Source organism: Macrobrachium nipponense, chromosome 12 (genome assembly GCF_015104395.2).
Source record: "Macrobrachium nipponense isolate FS-2020 chromosome 12, ASM1510439v2, whole genome shotgun sequence".
NCBI classification, from domain to species: domain Eukaryota; kingdom Metazoa; phylum Arthropoda; class Malacostraca; order Decapoda; family Palaemonidae; genus Macrobrachium; species Macrobrachium nipponense.
In genome coordinates this window covers 19,046,134-19,063,391 of record NC_087205.1, presented here as the reverse complement: position 1 = coordinate 19,063,391, position 17,258 = coordinate 19,046,134, and the positions used below count along the sequence as shown (strand labels likewise).

General features: G+C 36.5%; 1 protein-coding gene across 4 annotated transcripts in view; it reads right to left on the bottom strand.

Annotated features, from left to right (window-relative positions):
- Positions 1 to 15,338, bottom strand: part of LOC135224388 (CUE domain-containing protein 1-like) — a 105,802-nt gene extending 90,464 nt beyond the window's left edge. The window contains exons 1-3 of one of the 4 annotated variants that reach the window (XM_064263344.1): positions 15,086 to 15,338; positions 9,518 to 10,307; positions 913 to 1,130 (exon numbers count right to left, since the gene is read on the bottom strand). In XM_064263344.1, coding sequence (XP_064119414.1) covers positions 913 to 1,130; positions 9,518 to 9,616 — 317 coding nt within the window. In that variant the 5' untranslated portion in view covers positions 9,617 to 10,307; positions 15,086 to 15,338. Of the gene's footprint in view, positions 1 to 912; positions 1,131 to 9,517; positions 10,308 to 14,468; positions 14,607 to 14,733; positions 15,062 to 15,085 lie in introns of those variants that run through there. The other 3 variants (XM_064263347.1, XM_064263345.1, XM_064263346.1) reach the window with 3 other exon arrangements.
- Positions 15,339 to 17,258: the final 1,920 nt, after the last annotated feature.

Below are 17,258 nucleotides of genomic sequence, written 5' to 3'. Positions count from 1 at the left end.
ATCAGACAACTGTGTTACACTTCTTAACTTTCATAGGGCTGGCCAATAAGGCAACCGCATGAATTGTTGTATCTTTCAGCAACACTTAGGAAGTTAACTAAAGCAACAAAGCAAAACTGACTTTGCTCCCAAAGAAGAACAGACTCTTAACAACATATATATGGCAAGATTAAAGAGTACCATATATGTAAATGTTTGCACACTAAATTATGATCTTGTAGTGTGATAAGCAGTACAGTACTTTTCAAGCATATTTAAAATATCATGTAAAACAGTCCTAACAATAAACACACAACCCCTGAATCTGTAATAGATAGATATTTCATATATGACTGCAATCTCACAAACTATGTACCACCACCAAGAGTTACTTACCTTCCAAACCAACTCTAAACTTTTACTTGTAGAATTCAACTCTCAGCTACCGTAAACCGAACCTTTTGGGTGCTCAGCTCAAGTGAAATATGGTATATCTAGTTGTGCATTTTATGGACACATTTACTCATGTTACATTGCTTTAAATTCAAAAACATCACCATCCTGTACCTATGTATTCCTTTATATATATAACTGCACAATGGTATCCACAGCAAACAGTTAAAAAAGAAATTATGAAATAAATGAAAGAAATTATGAAAAAATTTTCTCCTGCAGTCCTTAGTGAAAAATAAGATAACTAAAGTATTACAAGAATTGTTTATTCACCCATAAATCTGTTAAGTTATGTATCTTGATACAGTGCTTCAAAAAAGTAATCTTTAATCTCTAAAGCAATTTACATGGAATTCAGTATCAGTTCCCATTCTCACTTTCCATTAAGTCAACCTTCAAGTGGATACTTGATAAGCAGCAACTACCCATAAAAAAATAGCATACCATGTCATAAATTTCTTGAAAGCATAAAATACTTACAAGGGAGATCGATGGGGTGATGGCACCGCCTGATGATAGCTTGGGGGTGGTGTAGCTGAGAGGGCGTACGAGGGAGGCAGCTCATTACTGGCACCACCACCTCCATGGGGAGCTAACTGACAAACCACTCCTCCACTTTGACTTTCTGTGTCTGTTGTCATGGTTAACAATTGGTCAATGGTTTCATGAACAGCCCCATGATTAGCTCGTAACACAGCCTATAAAGCAATAAAAATACCACATTCAATGCAAGTGACATTTTTTTACATTAATCATAAAGAAACGACTCTGTTAAAGCACAAAAGTAAAACGAGATGGTATCTCATAACAATACGTACTTATCTCAAAATCCCATTATTTAGCCAATGTAACATTCAGCATGCACAAGTATGTACAACAGAACATTTTATCAATAATACAGTATTTCAGTGCATTTTATTGTTCATTAAGCAAGGGTTTAAAAGTTCAAAAGTTTGGGTACCAAGTTTCTTTGTGAGGCATATTTCTAAAATGCAAAGTCCAGTATAGTAACAATAAGACTTTTAAAACCATTTTCTATAATCAGGAATTTAAAGCAGTTCGTCAATCTTCAAGGTTAGGCACTGACTCCATCAGGGGATAAAATTACAATTTTCTCTCATACCAATCCTTGATATGCCGCTATTTCAGCTCAGGTATCCAATAACATACATTTGACCTTAGACATTCTGAACTTCTTTTCTGTTGTCATGCAAACCTCTTGAATTCACAGCAAGCCTGTAATTTACTACTATGAAAAATATTTTACTGTTCTGGAAGGAAACCTAGTACATTAAGCTTGTCTCTTGCTGAAAAGAAGAAAATCTCTGGTCCTTTACCAATAAATACAACTTGCAGACTAGACTTTACTTTTCCTGTAAAACAAAACTCTTCCATTTTCAACCACATTATCACATTTTCTACCCATTGGCTCCATCAAATTCTGTCTAAATTCCTTACAGAGTTTTTGAACAAACTAGCTGCATTGCTACGTTGTTCTGATCATGGGATTCTTCACCCAGAAAACATCATATTGAGATAAGACTAATTAGAAATTTTCTTTTTTAAATAGTGACTTCCCTTACCCTTCAAATTTTGGATGCACCGATACCAAATTTTTGGCTGATACCGATACCAATACCAACATTTAAAGGCAATACCGATACCAATGCCAACATTTAAAGGCAATACCAATATACCAATACCTGTTACTTCTATATTACTGTTATTTAGGAGAGTATATAATGTTACTAAAATCATTCTTGTTCTCTGGTTACTGTATATTAGTTTCAAAAGTTGAAAGGTCATATAATAGGGTTATATAAACAATTTCAAAGGCGTAAGTTATATTGAAAAACAACATCAAGTATAACTATTAAGTATTTAATCCCTTTATTACCTGGATAGTTTGGCTTATATTATGGCTACCATTAAAAGACTTTTAACAATTTAGGTACGTAGTGCTTACTCGAATTCACTAATATATACTTTTATTCCAAGTCTTAATTTATATATTGGCTAAAACAGTTAACAGACTCATTTCTTTAGATTATGAAAGGTCCTGGTAATGGAGGGGTTAATTCTTTGCCTCATTACAATACAGGCAGTCCCCTGGTTACGACAAGGGTTCCGTTCTTGAGACGCGTTGTACTACCCCAAAAACTGTTGTAAGCCGTTTTAATGCTTTGGGTGCATTGAAAACTATGTAAACTTCATTCTTATTGCATTTTTCATCCCAGAAACCTTCAAATATTGATTATTTTCCATTTTTGGTGTCCCATTGCATCTGCCAGATGGGTGTTGTAGGCGTCATAACCCTGGAAATAATTTCTGATGAATATAATTGAAAAGCGCCTTAACCTCGGAACATCGTAAGCCAAACCCGTCGTAACCCGGGGACTGCCTGTACATAAATTGGTTCTAATAAGTAATCCTAAGAAAAATGAGATACCAGTACATAAATAAAAATAAGATTAAGAAAGGACCAGAGTTTGTTTTTCAGTATTAACAAAACTTTCAATAAAAAAAAAAAAACACAAATCCCTTTGCAAGTTCCAACTCATACTGGACTTGGACCATCTGAACTAAGTTAAAATTATCATTTTAATAAAAATAATATTCAATATAATTATCCTAGAAATGAAAAGAGGTACAGAAAATTAATATTATGCCAAACTTTACTTGGTGGGCTTTGTTGATATATATACATTTTAGGAAGCCTAGAAGGATTTTAAATCCAATGCCGATACCGATACCAATACCACAAAAATTAGCCGATACCACCGATACCGATATTTGGGCACATCCCTACTTCAAATTACCTACGTATATTGCAGCCAACTCTTAATCTTTCTTATAAACATCATTCAAAACAATCAACTCACTTTTTCTCTAGTGCAATGCATCTAACAATTTACTTCTAGATTTCCAAAATAGAATATACTAGGAACCTGACCTTTGACCATAAGGAGAACTTGTTCCAGTGATGGATATCTCTAAAGTATTTGGCAGATTAACATTCATGCCACATTATACAAATACTCTACCATACAGTTCTCCTTAATAGCATAAAATCTACTGCCTTCTACATTCCCAGAGAAGCTGCAAAGGGTTCTGTTCTCTAACAGTCTTTTTCTCCATTATTAACAGTTCTCCTTCCTTATCTATATGTAAGTATGTTGCCAGAAATTCAACCATCTATATTTCTTCAACCCTGATGTCCCATATATTCTCTATTAAATGCTACTAATCTCACGATACTATTTCTTCATCTACAAGCTTTGATTTTGAGAGCACTATTGAATGGACATCCATTAATCTAGTAAAGTTGAATGCCTCAGTCAAAATATTTTCTATTTCTGTACTCTGTCCAAGACTTCTGTCTGGAGTCCTGGTGTTTGCTTTCCTGGAGTTCTCTCATCTATAGTACTCACTTCTTTTTCGAGAGTGGTGTGAAACAGTGTCCAAATTAAAGTAATCTTTTTAGCCACCATTGGTTCTCCTTTCAATAATGTAGAACACTTATCTCTGGATCCAGTGTAAACCTCAGATTCTTCATCACAGTTTTGGATGTGATCCTTACCATCAATATTATCAGAAGCAAGGAAGCTTGCTTGTACCCCACTTACAACACAATGCTTAACAGCTGCTCGCATGCTTGCTTAATAACCGACAATTCTTTGACATAAATTTTTTAACCAAAACTGCTTGCATAAATGACTTATGAATTGAATATAGAATTTAGGCCAAAGACCAAGCACCAGGACCTATGAGGTCATTCAGCGCTGAAATGGAAACTGACAGTAAAGGTTTGAAAGGTGCAACAGGAGGAAAACCTTGCAACTGCACTATTAATCAAGTGTTAGGAGAGGGTGGAAAGTAAGATGAAGAAAGAGAATCTGAAAGGAGGTACAGTAAAAGGAACAACAGTGGTTGCAGCTAGGGACCAAAGGCATGCTGCAAAGAGCCTTAAGTAATGCCTACAATGCACCACATGAGGTCTTTTTTTATATAATTTCCTCTGAAGAAAAGGTGGAAATCAGTTGAGTTTTCGTGAATTTTCACTATTTTCTTTGTAGAAAAGGTGGAGACGCCCCCAAGGCATAAATGACTTATGTTTCAAGCTTGCCCGTGAATGCCTCACATCTATTTGATAGTGTTTCCTCTGAATGCCTTTAATCTGCATAATGTATTGTGCCTGTACATACAGTACTTGAAGTTTTAAGGTTACTTGTATACAGTTGCCTCCAGAATGTCAAGATTCCATGACTGCACTATGAATTAGACAGTTCCCTGGAAGTTTCATGGGCACCTACAGAGTTGGGACTTCCAGACATTCGTATTCTGCCAAAACAGGACACACTATTCAAGGAACCAGTTCATCTGTAACGGCATGCAAAATGATCATAAGAACCTAGGCTTTTATCAGAGAAATAATAAATCTTGGGATCCTGTACATCCATTATGGATGTCCTCACAGGTAAAGGTATCAGAGTAGCCTGCTGTACCATCTCACAAGCACTAATGGGCAGTTAATCAGGCTCTAGCGTTGCTTCTACAATCAATAAGTTCAATGTTGGCAGTTTAAACTTCCATCCTTCTATGGCCTCCCAACAAAGTGAGAGAGAAGGTATGATAATCCCCTGAAGCTCTGCAATCAATGTTTGGAGTCCTGCAGAATCTAAGTTAAAAGCTTCAATTCAAAAGTCTTTGACAATGACAGTTTTCCCTGATCCTTGGTTACCTCAGAAGGCCAAAGAGCTGAGGTTCTACTCTGGAAAGGAAGATGACTGAGAGGGAAAATGTTCCACAAATCTATAATCTCTCTCTTATCCAAGTGCTTCCCAATATGTATGTTCAAACCTGATTCAACATTACTTCAGACTAATGGACCATTAAAAAAATGTCTTAAATACAGTACAACCATTATAGAATATCACGAAAAGCAACGCGCACAAGTATTTGCTTCTCTTACAAACAAAGACACAACTTACACGTCCACCAACATGATGTTACAGTGAGTAAAGAAAATACTAATGTAAATGACATGAAAGGTAAACACAAAGCCTATTCAAGCTTATAAAAATATGAATAAAAACAACAGCATAGTACGTATGCTCTCAAATAAACACACTCATAACTCCAAAATATATCATTGTGATGTTGACTTATGTTTCACTATACAGTAAAAAACATCAATTCTTACTCAATTTGCTAAACTGCAGAATTTCAAATTGGGGCCCTACTAGAATAAAACTAACCGATTGACTGAATGCATTAAAAACCAGTTTACGTACTGCCTGTCACTGCAAAAGCCAACAAGGAATGCCAAATTAACGTCAGCCAAAAAAGTAAATTATGAAAAGAAAAGATGAATAAATGTTGAATATCAGCATCTATATGAAAAATTATGTCTGGTCAGTATACACCAGAAGAAAAGAATGACTGCTAATGCTGTAATGAGTCTGGAACTCCCTCAAGCAATGATGCATTTTCTTCCTTTAAGAATGCTTCTCTTTCTCACACACCTGGTAAAGCTGTAAACAATATTGCATTAGTGACTTATAAGAAAGCCCTCTGTATGAAGAACTGGTGTCCTGAGATAAATTAGCTGCCACAAATAACAAATAAGATATTCAAAACATTCATGTAAATGGCAAAACATATTTAACAAGTGTAACCCAACTGCAGGAACTACAGCATACCAATGAAAATTCAAAGTCAGTGAAGGCAAAATAACTTGGTAGGATCAGCAAAAAAGAAGTTGCAGTCTGTGAGAAGAAAACTCTTGGCAATTTACTGAAGTTTAAATCTTCAGAAGATGGCAGAGGAACGGCAACCAGGAAAGTAATGCTACTGAGAGAAACAGCAAAGAAATTTGTGACTGGAAGCACCAAACTAAAGGAGAAAAAGCAATTCTGTTGTACTTCTGGGAAAGAAAAAGTATCTAATATGACAAATTTTAATCAACTTGTATTTTTTATAGCTAACAAACCTGAGGCCTTAACAATAGGGTGACAGTCAAGCTGCACCAGCAGGTGATCGATAACTCAGTGGAGCTCTTCGCCAGGTACATTCCAGGCAAGAGAAATGTGGTGGCCAACATTTCGAGTTGTCGGTACTAAATCCTGGGTACTGATTGGTCTCTGCATCAGGATATGGCAGACAGGATTTTGGACATTTGGGAAGGCCTATGTTAGACCTCTTGTAGCATCCATGGAACGTGTATGCCTTCCCTCCATTTTGCTTGATCCTTCAATTTCTGAACAGAGTTATGAGTTCTCAAAATCTCAGAATGACCTTGATGGCACCACTGTAGCCTCAAGCGGAGTGGTTCCTGGACCTTCTGTCTCTTCTGTCAGAGGTTCCAAGAGAAATTCCTCCATGGAGACAGCTCCTTTGCCTACCTCACGTGGAAAGGTTTCAACAATCAGTAGAGTCCCTGTCTTTTCATGGCTGGAGACTATAAAGTAATTCCTCCAAGTGAGAGGTTTTTCAAGAAAAGCTGCAAGCCAGATGTCTGTCTATCTCAGGAAATCTTCGTCAGCAGTTTACCTGGGGAAATCAGTAGTCTACTGTGATTGATGTTGTCAACAGGGTTTCTCTCCACTCAGAGCTTCTGTTCAGCGGATAGCTGATTTTCTGATCTTCCTCAGGGTTGTGAAAGGTCTTTCTGTTTCAGATATCAGAGGCTACAGAGTGGCCTTTGGCTCGGTTTTGTGCCTGAAAGGCATAGAAATCTCTTCATCCTATGAAATCTTCTTGTTACTCAGGAGTTTCAAACTATCCTCTTCTCAAGAGAACTCTTTTTCGAAGAAATCTGTGGCACTGGTTTTGGTCTATTTATGAAATTAGTACCTGGAATTGTTTTCCATCTTCTAACCATACACTATTTCCTGCAGGCATCTTTACCCTTAAGATTTTGCTACTAAAGATCCAAGTTCATTTAAGGTGAGTTCACAAGCTGCTTTTCCCGTTCTACTTTAAAGGTGTGGAAGACAGAAAATAAATCATAAGTAGTGAAGCAAGGACTCAATAAAGAGCAGCTATTCAATCCAGTGGATGAACGTCATCTCCATAACAATAGCTAACAGTGAAAAAATATGAACATGAGCATTTACAAGAGGGAGATAAAACATACATAAGTGAGAAAGGTCTCAATAGCACTAGTAAAGATGCAATTTGAAAAGGGGACCTTACAACATGAGTGTGTGGTCACATCTTTTCCTAAATTCTTATTGTTTTCGGGAGTTCTCACGTCTTTGCTAAATAGAATACATATGCCTTATAGTTATCCATGCCAATACTTCATGGCTCCAATAGGTAAAAACAGAAACTTGGAATAAAAGGAAGATAAACCAAGGGAAGGCAAGAGTACTATGTACTGTTATTGTAGCGACCAAAACAGATTACAAAAGTATGTTGCAAGAGCTGCTCAAAACTGCTAAGAGCAAATACAGGAAATATTTTTGATGCCTGAATTATATAATGGTTAAAAGTCAAGACAGAGGATGAGGGACTTGCTGAGTTGAAAGGGTAGGATTTGTAGAATGTACAACATTTCTGCCATCATAAGACCAAATGGATTACAAGGCTAGTGGCACAGGAAAAAAATAAATATCAATAACCTGGCAGCAATGGAAAAAAATTGCTGGACTTCTAATTATTAAAAATATCCAACAGCCAACATACAAAACATTTGAGGCATGTTCAAAGCCTTTACTTACCAGTGTAGCAGATACATGGCTATTATAAGGAAAATTAATGACAAATTGAAAAAGTATTACTTTAAAATGTCTGGATTGCTTTGGGAAAATCATACCACAAATTTATAAAGTTAATGAGGATAAAGGGAGATGGTTTGGGTATATGATGAGAAGGGTCAAGGAGCAGTTAGTTTAAAAAGTACTTGACTGTATGTAGAATTATACCGTAGAAAGTTCAAGACCTCTTAAGTCAGGAAATCTTGAGGAAGGACAAAGATGAAGGTCTGAACCAATGGGAATTATGGAAGAAAGTGCAATTGGAATTATGAAAGAAAGTGCACATGGCAATATAAACAAGAGTGAAGAGAACTTATCACACACCAAACTTAGAAAATACCAGTAAAAAAATTAATGAGCTGTATTGAGAGTCAGATCAGCATTAGATAAACTCCTTAAGAAAAAGTGAATTAGGAAGAGAGGGAATCTATTAAAAAAAAGTTATATATTGTATGAAAGCGATAGATTATCAACTTACAAAAAAATTTTTAGTGACATGATCACTTTACTGTACATGACATAAAAAATAACGAACAAACCTAAAAAACATGAAGGCTCTGATGATCCTATACAGTACTGCAGTAAGAACATTCAAGAGGTTCATAAGCTTAGAGCCAGGAGAAGAATCCTAGGCTTTAAAACAAAAACTCTAGAAACAAGAATTATTTCTCTAATGGAGCTTTGGCAAAGACATGGAAGGTACAGCAAATGATGAAAGTAAAGAAACAGAGTCATTTGATAAGTTTCTAATACACTGTTAGAGTCTGAAGACTTAAAGTACTAAGGGAAAGCCAAGCAATAAGATAGAACACCTATGAAAGTGATACCAAGTAATATGCAACAGGTAAAAACCATTGGACAATGCATAAGACAGCAGATAATATACAATGCAAAAGATGGAATGACAAGAATGAGGGCCAGATCAGGCTCTGAACAGTAATCATCATCGTCATCTTAAGTGCACAAAACATAGCCTCCTTCTCTCCTGGGACCCCAGTTACTGGCTAGCACCAAATATTTTAAATACAGGCTATTATACATCTCCATGAAGTCTGACTGATCAAGTGCATAAATACATTCTGTGCAAGGTACAGTACTGGGAACCATCGTACTACCTTTGTACCTTAATATTCATTCTTAATATTCATTGTTAAATGAGAAATACAACCTAGTAGTACTGTAATATGATTCTTCCAATAAAACAGGACAGTGATCCTTAAACAATTGCTATATGTATACATTACACAGTAATTTTTGTAATTATATAAACTTATATCAACACGAAGAGTTACACACCATCTAGGGTGCTAAGCAGCTACACATACCTCAATGACATCTGCATCAACATCAGGAAACATGGTCTTGAAATCTTCCATTGCCTGATGGAAGTCTAACTGAGTTGCTTGACCCTCAACAGCCGCCATTCTTGCTCTCACACGGCTACGATGAGGGCGAAATTTTCTACCAGGAAGTATTTTTGATCAATAAAGCGCTCTTCTTGAAGAGGAACTCTTCCTCTCAGAGTAGCAGTACAGTATTGCAATAACAGCAAAACTATTTCTAGATTTGTCCCAAAAAATTTTGTGGTAATCTTAATATGTAAAAATGATAAAGTTCTTAGCCGAACATCAAGAGTTTCTCCATCATGCATACACACTCAGTACCAACTAAGGTTGTTTATACTGTAATCTAGATGAGCTGCGCTAGACTTTCTTAGCTTTGATTATTATTTCTCTCACACAAAGCATACATAATTAAAAGTACTAAATGCTGTGTGGTGATATTCTTAGGATGCAACTGAGTGAATTTTATAATAAAGACACTGCATTATGCCATTTCATGAGATGATTTTTAAATACTGTAATGTATATTATCGTTAACTACAGTGGTTTCTATGGCTGTTAGAAAAACTGCAGCTAACCTTATGAATGAATAACTATTGTTTTACTATTTCTATGTGTTACAATCAGATCTGTAAGTATCACAGCCTTAACTCTGAGATTCTTGGCTCTGGGATATTCTTGGTCACATCGCCCCTTCTTAGAGCTGGCAGAGTTGCCACTCCTACTGTCCTCGATGTCTTCCCTACATACTCCCCATCACAAAAGAGGCAACCTGAAATAAATAAATGAAAGACTTAAGTATTTTATTAAACTAAAGGTCAAAATAAAATAATCTATTAATCTACAAGACAACATTAACATAAAACTAATCTTACTGTTACCCCTAACCAGTCAATTTTCTGAATTGGCTTAAGTCAGGCAACTTGTTCAAATACAAAGAGCTAAAATTCCACTCCATATGATAATATTTAGTATTTACAGTAGTGCTCTTGTATACTACTACTACATAATATACAAGAATGTCTTAAATAGCTTATGTTGAAAATGCAATACTGTACATATGAAAAACTGGTTCTGAAACGTCAAACTTTCACATTTGCAACAACAATCACAATGATTAAGACTAGAATTTCCAACTCAGTTCATGTTTAATCTATCTCCTTGACTTAGTTTTCCATCTGACCGGCACTGTATCATCTTACCTGACTTTGAATGCCTTATGGAAATTAGCATTTTGAATTTTGTTCTCCTGACCCCGAGTTGGTATTCTGACCAATAGCAAGGCAGCCACAAAATAAAAACTATGAATGGTTATTGAGTAAGCAGGTCCTCTCCCCTTGCTCATCTGGTGCTCATTAACTATCTAGTTACCAAATTTTAACTACTAGACCAGCTTTCCTAAAATGTAATCTATACAAAACACGCTTGCATGCTTCTCACAGAAACAAGGCAAACTCCTTGAAAAAAGTCAGCAAACCTGAACCACAAGCCAAGGGAAACTAATATACATGTAAATAAATAGTACTATATCTAGCATAACACTCGAGCAATAAGAGCCTTTAACTGAAATTCGAGATCTAGCCTAACAATTATCATATCTTAACAAGAACACCATTGCAGAGCATGCAAAGGCTTAACCCCAATGTCTGTACCTCTCAAAAGGCCATCTAGAGAACACAATTCATGTGCAGAATGAAGGTATGCCGATATTTATTCTCTCTCCTACTTTCATTGTCAGCAGCAAGGTACTATAAGCACTACAAGGCCTCCAAGACAATGCTGTGAGATGTTACATCTCATACCAAAGAAGAAACCTTGAAGAAAAACCACACTCAAACTATGTATACGTATAGCCAAAATGAAAACTTTTAGGCTATCCTACAGCTACCACTCAAGTGGTTAAAGCCAAAGCAAAGAAGAAAAAAGCCCTACAGAAAATCACTATCACTTCATATGCCTAACCAAGAGTGAACACTAACAAAAGCTTAAAAATAAAAGAAAAGGTCCACCGAGTCCAAATCAAACATGATTTGCAATAATTGCCTGCCAAACATCAGAGGTGCTACTATGAATAAGCAAAGCTACCTGAAGGCAAAGTTATGAATGAAATAGCTTCAAAAAGGTTAGCTAGGAACTGCTAAAGAAGTCTAAAATAAGGCAGTACCCTTAAGAAAATGCTAGTTACAAATTATTAAACTAATTTCCCGTAACTTCCAAAATTCTGTGAAATGAGTATTCATCCAGTTATATCCTCAGAAGTACTAACACTATGGAAGGTAATGACATATTAAGTACCTGCTTGAAATGTATAAAAAAAATTACAGTATTGTACTATATCAGTCATGATACTACTGAAAACAGGCTCTCTTAAAAAAATATCAGAAGCTAATTACATCCATTATTTTTTGTTAGTTTATATTAAGTACATCATTGTGTCACCTCTCATCCTTTATAGTGCTTCCTATACTCAAGCACTTAATCAGCAAAATGATTAACAGTGTAGCAGAAGTCTACCTTTCATATAAATCGCATGCAGATAACTGCTTTTTTAACCTTAAATTTGCAATTTTTTCTTATGATTGAATTACAGTTGAAAATTACCTTCACTCTGATATAGGTAGTAATACATCTAACAAACATCAATTAGCCTTTTTCTTCCACAGATAATGGGAATTTTATCATATGATAGTGTAACAAGCAAGTCTATGGTAGTTTTGACTAGCTTTAAAATGAGTGCACAGTATACCTAATTGAGCATAGGAAGAACTAAGACAGAAAATGGGTCTAAAATAGAATAAAAACCATTTACTCATCTGACAAGGCTGAGGGAGGAACAAGGAATTAAGTTTAGAAATAAGAGAATAAAATCTCTTCACATGACAGTAATTTGGCTTTCAAGTGCATAAGTATAGCAGCAATAATCGAGAAAGACCTCTCGCTAATTGAAATCCCTCAAAATAAGGACACTACAGGTAGACTAGTGCCTTATTGCTAAATGACTATTACAATGAGCAGTAAAACTTAAAACTTTTCTGTGAAGTGCCAGGAGAAGATAATGGAACCAATTGTTTGTTTGCATGGTGCTTTTACGTTGCATGGAACCAGTGGTTATTTAGCAACAGGACCAATGGTTTTACATGACACGTCGAGAGTGAACTTCTATCACCAGAAATACACATCTCTCACCCCTCTATGGAATGCCCAAGAATCAAACTTACAGCCACTGAGGTGGCACACCAACACCATACCTACCACGCCACTGAGGCACTTAATGGAACCAATTTAACACCCTCCTAGATATGCGTCCCAACCAAACCTTCCCTATCCTAGGGTACCACGATCTATCAGACTGGGGGAGGAGAGGTTAGCTTTGGCTCTCCAAAAAGGATGACATCCTAACCTAATCTAGGAGAGGCCATTTTAATATCCCTCTCCACTTTCCCAACTTGAAGCATTCATGCATCTTCTGCCATAAAATGGTCTGTTGGCTTCTTGTTGTGAATGGATGACTGGTGCTTCTCTGGAATGTTTTTATTCTTTTCAAAGTTGAAATCAGTGTTCAGACTCTGATATAGTCATGTAAATTGTGAGGAGGATTTTTATCTGTTTTGTAGTTGACTAAGAACACAATAAATTACTTTATATGATATATTTAAACTGGTATTAATTTACAATATTCAAGCGCATAAATGTAAATGTAGACACAGTCTCCCACACAGACAAGAAGATTGGAACTGGGTGAGCAACAGTGCTCTTCTCCACTGTGAGCCCACTCCTTCCCTCAGACAAGTGCGCACGAGTAGAACAACCAACCACCACATCACTGGAACTATGAAGTACATAATTCCATACCTAGCATTTATGCAGTTTCTTCACAAATGAGATGAATGATGATGACCACCGGCATTGTGAATGACTTATCATAGTAATAAATATTATGGACAAGTATTAAAGAAAAAATAAATCATCACACTTTATGTTATAAATCAATTGACTGAAAACAGGGGATGCTGGAATTCCAGTGCTATACACGAACCACCCCTCGTCCTCATCTTCTGTAACCCCTTTCACTTTACAAGTTAAACAAACCAAACTGGGCAGTCATACATATTACTACATATATGAAGATAAAAGGCCAATAAAACACTATTTTAATGTTGCGAAGGAAGTGCTCGAAATATATGGTTGCAACGTTAAAATAGTGTTTTATGGGCCTTTTATCTTCATATTATACTGTTGTATTACAGTAAAAAGACATATTACATATATACTTGACTTCTTGGTGTAAGTCTCTTATCATTGTACATTACAGAGTGCAAAGGGTGAAACATCAAGTCGATAAGTTGACTTAAGTTTAGGCCAAGTATTGTATGGTCACATCAAATGTCGCTTACTACCTACTACCTACTACTATATGCTTCAAAACCTGCTTTCTGATCTGAAAATCATTTTCTTCCAATGTAAACACAACACATGATCTTTGATTGATTCATTAAACCCAAGTGGGATCAGGTCCCAAAGGGGTAAAGGCTAGCATCTTCTTAACTAGGGCAAATCAAGTTTGCCTGATACAATAGCCTATGTGAGTCATATAGTAAGTCCCTCTCAAATAACCTACAGTTGCTCCTTTTTTCCTTTAATGATGCAATTCCCTCAACTACTGGAAAAGTAATACTCTAGCATTCAATACTACCTAATCACAGCAATTATCAATATGTCCACCGAGGTGAGGCTAGCAGATATAGGTTACCTAATATGATGAAATATGATGACATGTCTCATAGGTGACCCTTTTTTTTAGTCCCTACAATACTAAACTAGATAAGGTAGGACGGTGCTTTTAATATATTACACAATTAGAATCAACCATGTTTAATTGACACATCAACAGCCAGTTATTTGATAAAATTAACTGTAAATGACACCAACTTACCATAACTAATCATGAGATGGGCCAGCTAGCTGGGTCACAAAAGTTCATTCACTTCAGTAAACTGGTAAAGTGCATTGCAGCAATGCATCTGTTTCTTGGCAATCGTCAACAGAGCTACTAAATCAATACCATCCTAATGGCATACAATGTGACACCGTTAATAAATTACTACGACAAACTGTCAACATGCAGGCAATGAAAACTACGATATTAATGGGTATTTAACCATAATAAATCACTGGAGAGAACAATTTGGTCAACTTACCATGGGTTACCAAGAACGCCTCCTGACAAAATACGAGATATTAAAACAGCAAGTCAGTCACTGCTTTGGAAAAACTTTTTAACAGAGAATAGACTAAAGCCTTACAATGCACTACAATGACAGTCATTACGTGACAGAAGTGTCATGTCATGCACACCAAAAATCAAATCCGATTATAATCAAGAGAGTGCCAAATAATTTTACGGAGCAACGTTCCTCGGTTCCGTGACTGCTCCTTGGCATCCTGTCCACGAGTTTCTATAGGCCTCTAATCCATCAAAATAACAGAATAACTGATGAAAAATCAAACACTTAAGTGTTACAAAAACGTAACAAGTGTGACAGACTTTACCTCTTTCACCACAACCCGCTGAGCCAGAGACGTCGTCTGCTTCGCGAGAGTACGTTCATCTTCCATCTAAGTGCAGTAGGAAGTCAATGGTCTTAAACGGCACACAAAAAATATGTCCGGATGTACATATAACAACCATTTCGTCGCTATTTCAGTGTTTCAGCTCATCATAAATAATACCATTGTAAAATAAACAGCAAATGGTCAATATTTTCAGACCATTTTTTTCTATTTACTGCGCGTAAATCAAACAGTAACCTTCTTCGCCATTTGGTACGATAAAACTGAGCAGAACGTAGTCGAACTTGCTGCTCAACTCGTGGAAAAACAGTTTTACAACAGCACTAATGAATGAACGCAGCCCGTAGTCAAATATTGATATTTTATCCACTAGTCGGTAACTCTAGAATTCTTTTCGGCGACTTTTCAAACAACAATCGTCTATTACTCAACATTTACTACAGCTGTATTTGATCATATTCAAAACAGTAAAACTGACCCGCCCCATTAGTTTTACCAGTCGTAACAATGACGGCTTCGTGTGAAATTTTATGCCTTCGTTTATTATTAATGTAGGCACTACACATTTCTATAAGTTGAATCTGTTTATACTGAAATTAATAAATCCAGTGTTATGAACGAATATTCATAATACTGACCGCTGCGGAGTGTGTCAGAGAAACAAAAATAATCATCATGTGTCGTCAACATAATCCAGTACCGGATACAGAACCGGAGAAAGAATCAATAAAAAGGACATGTCGCGGAGGCTGTGTCTAGCCCGGGTATGTAATTTGAATTAGATCTCACATCGCATGTATTAGATTACAAGAGCACGAGACCTATGGCGTTAAAAAAGAAAAAAATTAAACGAATTTAAACTTAAAGCTACAAGGACGTTATTAATTTATATTCCTACCTATATCTTTGGTAATTGTGATCTGAGTTTGTAATTTGTCAAGTGCGGAGTTTGTCAAGTATAATTTCTAACATTATGCAAGTTAGATGGAAAACTTTATACCTGGTTGTTTACGAAGAATTTCATTTCACTCACTTTTCAGGAATACAATGCATTTTCGCCTTAACTGCGTAAAACTGTATACCCTGGTAAAAGAAAAAAAAATAGCAAACTCAGTATAATGTACCTAGCGTCACTCGCTGACACTACTGCTCTGCAATTATACTCACATCGTAGAGGATTGAACATGAGGAGAAAGTAGGACCCATGTATGCTTTCATGGTCTAGGAAAATGTTGAATTATGTCGGTTGACCTGAAGATATTCATCAGTTCCTACTTCTCATATTTAAGCTTAATCTTAAGAAAATAAATAGACCCTACTTCTATTATGCTTCGAATGTCATGGAGATTTTCGTTGACCAGCTTTAATATAGAAGTGAAAATCATACGCTACGGTCACACATTCACGTATCAAGACGACACGGGCCGATATGCGTAAAGCAAGCGTATTACAGTGCACCACAAATGTACGCAATACGCAAGCATGACGTGTCTCTTACGGGAACCGGCCCGACAAAGGCTGCACGCCCATAGGTAGTGCGTGGCAAAGCATGTAACACCGACGTGCGTATACCGTAGCTGTAACGTGAGTTACTGACTTACGTCAACCTCACGTTGTCCCCACGCACAACGGCGTGGAACTGTAGGGTACAAAAAGGCCAGTCTGCACGCAGGGCATTGCATTTCCTTTCGTCATCTTCGTGCAGAAGTACTCCCCTGCGTGCTGAATCGTCATGGAGAACTTGAGAAAATTCTCGAACTTGTTGGGATTATGAGCTTACCTGGTTTAATGAAAAGTATTTTCGTGGATGACTTAGAAAGTGACACAAGAAGTACTAGCAAGTCTGTGTCGTCACCCACTACTGCTACATTATGTCCAGTGTCTTCCATGACCAAGCAGTTTGGACAATTAACATACATGCATCATCCAGTCTGCTGGTATTAAGGTTATAGTTGCCAATGATGATGCAGATATGCCCAGTGTCCAAACTGATTGGTCATTAGAAGACACTGGACATAATGTAGCAGTAGTGACGACACAGACTTGCTTGCACTTCTTGTATCACTTTCTAAGCCATCCACGAAAACACTTTTCATTAAACTAGGTAAGCTCATAACCCCAACAAGACGTATGATATTAGCAAACTTCAAGC